The 9,734-nt window shown below is 33.8% G+C and overlaps 3 protein-coding genes across 4 annotated transcripts; 1 reads left to right on the top strand and 2 right to left on the bottom strand.

Moving 5' to 3' along the window:
• Positions 1 to 2,317: 2,317 nt before the first annotated feature.
• LOC107023052 (ATP synthase subunit b', chloroplastic) lies at positions 2,318 to 3,295 on the top strand. Its single transcript, XM_015223601.2, has one exon. It carries the CDS (start codon positions 2,457 to 2,459, stop codon positions 3,126 to 3,128), a length of 672 nt encoding a protein of 223 aa, XP_015079087.1. The 5' UTR covers positions 2,318 to 2,456; the 3' UTR covers positions 3,129 to 3,295.
• Positions 3,296 to 3,704: 409 nt separating this feature from the next.
• LOC107021130 (uncharacterized protein At2g34160-like) lies at positions 3,705 to 7,034 on the bottom strand. 2 transcript variants are annotated; one of them, XM_015221731.2, is made up of 5 exons: positions 6,798 to 7,032; positions 5,661 to 5,709; positions 4,994 to 5,056; positions 4,851 to 4,915; positions 3,705 to 4,135 (listed from the first exon to the last, which is right to left on the bottom strand). In XM_015221731.2, the coding sequence occupies exons 1-5, from the start codon at positions 6,912 to 6,914 to the stop codon at positions 4,043 to 4,045; spliced, it is 387 nt and encodes a 128-aa protein (XP_015077217.1). In that variant the 5' UTR covers positions 6,915 to 7,032; the 3' UTR covers positions 3,705 to 4,042. The 2 variants fall into 2 exon arrangements, with proteins under 2 accessions (XP_015077217.1, XP_027773241.1); XM_027917440.1 differs by having other exon boundaries at positions 4,851 to 5,056; positions 6,798 to 7,034.
• Positions 7,035 to 9,003: 1,969 nt separating this feature from the next.
• LOC107021087 (14 kDa proline-rich protein DC2.15-like) lies at positions 9,004 to 9,734 on the bottom strand. The gene has a single exon (XM_015221680.2). The coding sequence runs from the start codon at positions 9,657 to 9,659 to the stop codon at positions 9,279 to 9,281; it is 381 nt and encodes a 126-aa protein (XP_015077166.1). The 5' UTR covers positions 9,660 to 9,734; the 3' UTR covers positions 9,004 to 9,278.

The following is a 9,734-nucleotide window of genomic DNA, read 5'->3' as shown; positions in this document are numbered from 1 at the left end:
TATCATATCATCAAATCCATTGTTATGTAACCACGAAAAGTCTCATTTATATGATGAGATTTGGTGTGATCACGTTGTTATGTTGGTTTTTTTCTTTGTTGTTGTTGTGATGCTCTTGCAGGTGACATATACGGGGACATTGTTGCTTGGGCTATGATGAGCAGAAGCTACTTACTGATATTAATTTGTTAGGAACCTATTGGATCAAGGATGGTGATAAGGTTTCTTCTCAATTCATTGTATTGTCTTGGAAAGTTTTCTTTTATCTAATCTTTATATGGTTTGCTTATGTTGCTTGTTGCTAATGCACTGAAATATGCAATCTGTAAAAAGAGATTATTAGATTAGAAACCACATTCCAATAGTTTCCAGTCCATCTTATGTCCAGGCTTTGAAGAAACTTGTTTTTCTTAGATGAATCAGGTATGTCATTTTGCAGTTGAATGTGTGTGGACTGGTACAGATGGAGCTTATAAGTCAGAAGTTTGGCTCTTATTATTCTGATTTGTATTTTTATTGTTTCGATGTAGGAGTATTTAATTGGAAACTAAAAAGCGGTGCATATGGTCTGATGAGAGACATAAGGCTCCAGAGAATTCTGGTTCATATGATTCTACCAAACCAAAAGGCAACAGATTATCACTTACAAGTTAAGAGCTGAATATGGGCCAAAGCAGAGAACTCTGTTTATTATAAGTTTTAAGAACTTTCTTTTGGAGATTTTATATGGATATCTTCCAACCTAATGAGATATGTACATTTTCCTCTATGAAGCACAAGTGGAACTGTTTGAACATTTCTTTAGCTCGTTAATTCTTGATGTTTTTGCATGTGCAGCTCACTTTTATGATGCATGTCTCCATTAGTTACAATCTGGTCAAAACGTGATCAGAGAGAGGACCCTCATGAAAATGAAACCAAGCATGTAAGTTCTGTATGCTGGCTTCGTCATTATTGTTCGTTCATCTGTTCTAATATTGCCCTTCACCCTATTGCTTTGCTATCAATGCTTGATTCTTCCGTAGAATGCAAACACTAGGCCTTAGTTGTTGGACTTTTGGTTATAAAAGTTGGATCTTGTTCATCTAGGTGTTTCCATTTATAGTTTCTATGCTGAACATTGACATATATATGTTCCATTTATAGTTTCTATGCCGATTTTTTCCAATACTGCTCATCATCATACTGATATAAACCTGGCTGTGTTACTTTAAAATGTGTCATAATGCAGAAGAATTGGAAGAATGGACGTAGTGTTGCAGAGTTTAATGCATATATTTATGAAATGTTTAACTATATGTATGAATTTGTCTTGCATAGAGGCACTGTAACTTGTAAGATCAGTTTAGGTAATATCCTCTTTGTAAACCCAAAGGCTGTGGAAGCAGACAACAGAGAGGTGAACGGGAGGGTAATCACCATCAAGATGATTTATTAAAGAACCATCAAACTAATTTTAATGACAACAGGTTTGTTGTAGCTAATTGTGAATCCAGGTTTGTTCATTTGTTTAGAGGGTGTTTACCATACAAGTTGGCAAACCCAGAGAGCAGAATAAAACAGAAGAGCAGTGCATCGCGATCACATGAATGAAAAGCATTCACCTCTAGTTGATGGAAAATTAGTAATTTGTATCATCTGTTCCATTTCCTCATTTGCAGATGACAGTCAATTAGTTGTGCAACATGATTTTACATGGGGTTTGGCATTAAAAAACTCTTGGGATTGTGTAAAAGAGCACCCCCACCCCCCAATTTCCTCTCTATGTACACTATTTTCTAGGTTGTGTGTAATCAAATATTGATTTTCATCATTTTGCCTAAGAACACAAATGCACTAATATCTCTTGGTCATTGCCTCATTGGAAAGAGCAAATCCATCTATTATCACACTTGGAGCTTCTGCAATCTGGTTTGGGATCTCCATGGTTATTAAGAAAAAGTTTAACTTCTTATGCATTGACGGTGTAAAAAAAATGCTCATACAATCAGGTTAATCAGGAGGTAAGGTAACTAAATGTAAATCATACGATAAGCATTAGTTGATAATCACATAAAAACATTAACTACCTATCATCCAAGGTTAAATTACACTGTTAGCATAAAAATAACTTAAATCCAGGTTACAGAACTGGTATATGAATTAACTTGTGCATAACATTTCACAAACTTTCAGTCACTCCTTAGTGAATAAAACCAAAAGGCTACTTACCAACCAATTACCTTTTGTGCATATCAAATGCCAATGCCTTTGGTTATATAGAAATACTAAAAGAAAAACTCACAGAAAAAAAAAAAAAAGGACCAGTTGCACATCCATCTCAGCCTCATCATATTGTGTGGCATAGATTGAGATAGCCTTTCTAAGATTTTCCTTCTTCCCTTCTAAAACCACCAAAAAAAAAAAAAAATCTAGAATCAAATCCTCTAAAAAAAAATCCCAAGTTCTAAGAAGCCATGGCCAACATGATTATGAGCTCCTCCAAAGCCTTAATCACTTCTTCATCCTCCACCATCCCTCCATCTCCAAGATTCAAACTTTCCCTCACCCAAATCCCTTTTCCCAAACTACCCCTCCCCAGATCACCCAAATCCCTTGAAACCCTCTCAATCCCATCAACTCTCAAGTCCATTTCAGTCATTCTTGCAAGCTCATTGGCCATGGCACCACCTTCACTAGCTGAGGAAATTGAAAAAGCTTCCCTTTTTGACTTCAACTTGACACTCCCCATCATGATGGCTGAATTCCTGTTTCTCATGTTTGCTTTAGACAAGATTTACTTCAGCCCATTAGGGAAATTCATGGATGAAAGAGATTCTGCTATTAAGGAGAAACTTAGCAGTGTAAAGGACACATCTACTGAAGTGAAGCAACTGGAAGACCAAGCTGCTGCAGTTATGAAGGCTGCAAGGGCTGAGATATCAGCAGCATTGAACAAGATGAAGAAAGAGACTCAGCAAGAAGTGGAGCAGAAGATTGCAGAAGGAAGGAAGAAAGTTGAGGCTGAATTGCTAGAAGCTTTGGCTAGTTTAGAGAATCAAAAAGAGGAGACAATTAAGAGTCTTGATTCTCAGATTGCTGCTCTTAGTGATGAGATTGTCAAGAAAGTTCTTCCTGCCAGTAATTAATTCTGAAAAATTTGTCTAGTAAAGATATATAAATGTGAAAATATTTGGTCTTTTTATATCATGAATCTCATGTGTACATCTTGGTTTTTGGTAATATGAGGATTGTAAGTGATTTTTCACGATTTTGTTTATGTAGTTAAAAGAAAAATTGAAACTTGAAAGCCAGAGATCTGCTTATCTCTCATTACTGTTTTAATGGATGTAGAGGATTTATAAAGTTGAATCATAGTAATTTGATATCAAGGCACAACAACAACAATAAGAAATTTATCTTAATATTACCAGCTTAGACATGTTCTTGTTATTAGTTTAATGTTTCAGATTATTTAGTCCTAAAATCTTAATCACTCGAATGTAGATCATGAACCTAGGTTCCACCACTGTTGTCCAAAGATTATGGAGACAAACACAAATCAACTTCGTTTGGGAGGCATAATAGTAGTTGTAATCCATCAAGGTAATTGTAAGTTGTCAGTTATGAATAGAGATTACTTCTTTTACGACAAATTTTGGTTAACAGCATCCACAAATAGAGTCTAGAGAGGGTAGGATGTAATTGCGTTGGCAATTGTGAGACAGTACTAATGATGCTTAATTAGGTAATGGCAGAATTGTCAACCCACATATCCAAATTGTTCAATATTTTAACTACCAGGCGTAAACTATTACCACATCACTTACAGTGAAGATAGCAGCAAGATGTTTACAATCAACACCACCTTAGATAAGCAAGGTTAAAAAAAAAAGGCATACACATCCAACAAATAATGAATTTTAAAGTAAACCATGATGCTTTTTTTTTTTTTTTTACTTTCCAAAAGATCAAATTAAAGGCCATAGAGAACCCAACAGCTGAATGCAGTATAGATTGGAATAACTTCAATAGTCAGGAAAGAGAACAGATTTGGAAATAATCAGTTCTGCTGCTCCTCATTGTCCCCGTTTTGCTCTGCTTCTGCAGCCATTAACTCATCAAACTTCTCAGTCTTGCCCAGCACTATTTCAATCTGCACCAAGCAAAGATGATAAATAAAATAAAAACCTTAATTTGATCAAAAAGACAATACCACGTATTAGACAAGGATGACTGTTCGGAGAAGGAATTTTTATAAAAAGATGGATTACGAACCACATTTAACACCCACTAGCTCACATGAATTCAACAATGTTTTAAAGAGTATATGGGGGAAGAAGAACATGAAAGCTGTAAAAGCAGCATCTATATGAACATAGTGTAATACTGACTAGATTCATTTTTCCATCTCTGTTGTTGCCAAAAGAATATGATTTTACTCTGTTCAGTGGCTTTTGAAAACCGGAAAACAACAATGGGCAAAACCATAAGATAATGCATTAAAAGGGAATGTACCTTCAACAGGCATGGGGGTGTAAAACTAACTTCCAATCAAGTCGAAGATGACCAAATGGGACTAGACAATTTTGGTAAGGATGTAAACCATCACTGACCCTACCATCAATTCTACAGCTTTTCTAAAATTCTGCACACATCTGAACTTAAACAGAGCAAAATAAGTGCGCACACACACATCAACTACCTCTTGAACACTTAACTTGATCTACTATTCTTCGGAAAGAATTTTAAGTCCCAAGCTAACACTTACCAGAGAACCACAACAGAATGAGTTCCATTACTACCAAACCACCAAAACAGAAGCAGACTAATACATCAATTGACCGACTCATAATGCTTTTGGAATTTACCTTTGCTTTTGGTATCGGTCGGGCTCCTGGTTCATCCCTCATGTCCACGGTGAGTGTCCTGATCTCTGCAAGAAGTGTACCCTCAAAGTTAGAGGTCAAGAAAGATAATAAAAGGGATGGGAGTGGAGTAAGAGAAGCCTCACTCTTCTCAACAGCAAATCCATTGTTCTTGAGAATTTCGGCAATAGTAACCACTGTCGAAATAGCTGTATACATGTGGAAAAGATTGTTAATCCTTTAGAGTATATGGCAAGCCAATTGAATTATTAATGAGTTTGCAACATAACACAAAAGGATGAGCCCACAAAAAAAAATGAAAAGAACTTCAAACTGAACTGTACCACCACTATGTATTTCTTTTTACTCAATAAGGTTTACCGGCAAGCACAAGGAACCACTTCAGACATTTTCTCAAGCACGTTCTAACTTTATAAGTAAAAGATCCCTGGGAAGCCGCAGGAATAAGGTTGTGATGAATTCATCCCAGATATGCTCAACTGCTAACTATGTTTAAAAACCATGGTTGTTTTTATGCCAGAAGTTGGTTCAAATTTGTTTCACTCGGATATCTCTGGTAAAGTGAGCAACACTGTGTATTATGCTCTTCTTATACACAAGCGGTTGCAATAGTAACCAACGCATTCTAGAGATGGCAAAAAACATCACACATTGCAAAGTTTGAAATTCACAAATAATCAAGAAAAAGTTGATTAGCATAAACACAATCAATGTAGAAGAAGACCCATATGACATTATAAGCAAGGGGAAACCACAAACTAGTTCTCAAGATTGAGGGTCCAGAAGATTTACCCATCCCAAGAGCAGAGAGTTCCACTTCATCGTACTGTTGCATGTACCTCTGCAAGAAACATACCAAATATCTCAGGATACTAACTCAGATCACTACAACGATTATAGATCTGGTGTAAGACCAGGAAAAATAAAATAGAGATGGTCATATGGCTAGCACTTTTCAAGTTTTTCTAATGCATGCCACAGGCCCACTTGCATCCAGAAAAAGCTTCAAACAATATATTATAAGTCCTGCGCCAACCCTATAATTGTCACTGTATGCGGGGAAATCTTCAAATATACATAAAGTATCTTTTGATAAATAATATCTATGAAGTGCCTAAATTGCAGGTCCAAATTATTAACTCGGATCCTACATAGACTCACATCACTATCATTGCAATTGCTCCAGACTTTGTGAAGTCCTGTCTGAAGTCTGAACTGCTACAGCAGACAATTAGAACTTGAACCATGTACTAATTTTATGTTTCTCAAACAAAAATATTTATTCTTTTTAACTCCCCGTATTACATATAGAATTTTTTCTTCAATCACCCAACTCATCAATTAATTATTGTAATACAGATTAGCAATTTTTCTTCCATCAAAAACTAAAAACTCCCAGGAAACTAGACCTCAGTTAACATAAGCAATCAAACACATTGAATTAACAAAAACCCTGGTTATTGTTCATTAACTGATAGCATTTTGCAGGTCTCCCACTATGAGCAATGTCATTTTTTAAAATGTAATTAAAACAGTATGCAAGATCCAAGTCCTACTTTTTACCTTCTCTCACATAACTTGTCAGCAAACAACTCAACAACCATAAAAGAATCTACCATTGTTCAACAACCATAGACCCTCATAACCATTAAACAGAAACAATTACTAAAGAAGCCAAATTGTTGCAAATCTAGCCGTCTTCATAAAGAATGCTCCATAACCAATTTACAGACAAACAAGTATAATCATTTTAAAACTCCGTCCAATTACCCAAAACAAAATTCCCAAAACTTCGCCAATGGATACACAGACTACAATGCATGGCTTTATAACATTGAAAAACAAGTAAACAAATTTAAATAGCTAATTGCTTAAAAAACTCCTTATGATTTCAATGTATATATAAATACAAATGAATTAAAAAAGGACCTTTGAGAGATTAACATAAAAGAAGAGTGATTTCTTAGTGTTAGAAACTTGGATTCTGTTCTTCTTCTGTGTCTCTGAGACACTCATCTTGTTCACTCCTTCTGTGATTCCTTCCATCGATTTGCTGATTACTTCAGGTAAACCCTAATTTCGCAGCCTCCTTTCCCTTTTGAAGAGAGGATCCGTATGATTTGGGGAAAATTATACTAAACCAGTAACAGATAAACCCTCGGGTCATATCCAGGTGGTTTTAAGGGTTAGGCATTTTAAACGACAGCGTTTTATGGCTCTTTGATTTTTTTATCTCTCAAATGTACCCCTCTTCTTTCGAAAATTATACTTAACACCATGTTTGGTTCGGAGGCGTAATTATATTGGCTTTAGTTATGAGAGGAATTGTTTACCTCAGAATTTATTATTATGTACATCACGGGTTGTCAGTTAATGTTCAAATATTTTTTGTCATTCAAATATTTCGTCCATTTTAATAAAGATTCATTAGTAATTCGATACATGAGAGTGATAAAAAATTACTTTGATCACAATATTTATCATGTCGGTATGTGTCGGAGCAAATAGATTAGTGAAGACAAAATTTAGGATGATTTAAGAGGAAATTTTGAGTTGATATGAATTAAAAAGAAATATGTACATATATAATTATTTTTAAAAAAATTCTCTTTATCATCTGTACAATGACGTAAAAAATTGTTTTATATTTAAGGTGAAACAACAAATATTTGTGTGTTAGCTTGGCTTTCCTCATGTGGAAATCTTTCCTTGAGAATGAGAACAAATGATGAAGTACAAATTTTGATAACAATATGCTAATTTATTTGTAAGTTTTTTCTGCAAAGTAATACTTTGGAAATGTCAAAATTACCCAAGGTATTATTAATGGGATCCCATTATTATTATTAATTGAAGTAGAAACCCCAACTTTCATCATTCTCAAATAATTTCTTCTTAAAATTACCTTTCTTTATATGCTTAACCCCAAATTGCTTGAAATAAATATATAATAATTATAGCAACAATCTTAAACCTAGTAAACATAACAAAAGGTCATTCTTGACAAATATTCCCCTCTCATTTTCCTCTTCTCCTTATTTGAAAGTACACTTATTTAGGGTACTATTTGGTTCTTCGATTCGATTTTATCAAATTTTAATTTGATTTTTTGATTTTTTATTTAAAAAAAATATGCATTGGATCGAATTAGTTCAGTTTGATTTTATTTATTTCAGTGTTTTCTAAAATGATTTTTTAGTGTGAATGAAAAATAAAATAAGGACCAAATCAAATTATAAGATACTAATTTTTTTTTTTTAAATGTGATCATTGATCAACAACGCCTATCCCTATTCCCAACTTCCATTACATTTACAAGTTACAACTTTCGTTTCTCTTAACGGTAATCAACAATTCATCATTCAACAACTATCAATTTAAATCTACATGCAGTGATCTATAACGTCATATGATAATTGGTATGCTAAAATAGAATAAAATAGGGAGAAAAAAGATATAATCTTTAATCTTGCGTTTCTAGATGAAAATGAATGATAATTATATGAGAAGATCAACATGAAAGAAGATTTACCATACTTTTTTAAAAAAAAATAAAATATATTAAAGAAGTTTGGTTTTTTGGTTAAAATATTAATATATTATAATATATTTTCTAAAAGAAATATTTTATCAATATTTTTTAAAAAAGTTTCTTTGCAAGGATTTTTTTGAAAAGAAAATATATAATAGAAGTTTGACACAATAAGTATTCACGATGAAAAGATTAATTTGAAGTAATATATACAAAATATTGCTTTGAATAATAGAAGGAAATACAATTAAGAAATTACTGGAATCGGTTAAATTACTTTATTTTTTTTATAACAATTAAATTACATTGAACCTGCAAAATTTTGCACTATAAATAAATAAAACTTAACTTTTTGTTGAATATAAACTTCTTTAGGGTGAATGTTAGGGCAAAAGTTAACTAACATATCGTAATTATCTTATAAAAATTTAAGTTTTATGCCTTTGCAGTATATCTCTGACCGAAGCTATTCACCATTTTTGAAAGTTACCTACAATATCTACTCATTATTAAGTTTTGCTTGAAATTGCATTTTCAATAACCTAATTGTATGGACACTTTTTTATTTGAAAAATCAATACATTGAACTTGAAACTTTTCATATAGATGCAAGTTTTCACAAGGTGAAGAATGTTTCACATTTTATTGAGCACAAATGACAAATTTATTTTACAACCAACCAAAACAAAGAAGGAACCTAGCTAGATAACAAATCAAACATACACAAATCAAGATCAAATAACAACACAAACATCATTTTACAACTCAATGATTAATTAAAACAATAAACTTAATTATCTAGCTACCAAATCTTGAAATTTGATATGCTTTACTCCCCCCCCCCCCCCCACCACACCCTTAGCTAATTAATACTCTAATTAACCACACTTGAAACCTGTGGGAACTTTCTTAGCACAAGCACTAACCAAAGCACTAAGTGCAACAGGAATATCTAATTTGACAATCCCAAGTACATTAGCCTTAATGGCAGTGCAAAGACAAGCTGCAACTTCCAAATCAGCCAAACCTTCAAGCAATGAGCAACAAGGGGTTGTCACTTGGCTACCAATTGCAACATTTACAAGGCCAAGTAGGTCAGCACAAACACCAAGCTTCAATGTGTCCCTTGGACAATAAGGGTTCACTGGGGGTGCCTTTGGTGTTGGGTGAGGCTTTGGCTCACATGGACCACAACCACTAGTGAATGTGGCCAAAATTAGAAGGGAAAATATGAAAATGGTGGAGGAGAGGGTAGCCATGATTTTTTTTTCTAGAGAACTTTAAGTGGTGGTGTAGCTTGGTTTCTTAGAGTTTGTGAATGATATGCCCTTAAG

This window comes from Solanum pennellii, chromosome 6, assembly GCF_001406875.1.
Source record: "Solanum pennellii chromosome 6, SPENNV200".
In the NCBI taxonomy this organism is placed as follows: domain Eukaryota; kingdom Viridiplantae; phylum Streptophyta; class Magnoliopsida; order Solanales; family Solanaceae; genus Solanum; species Solanum pennellii.
Note: the sequence above shows the minus strand (reverse complement) of the source record. Positions and strands in the feature narration are given on the sequence as shown.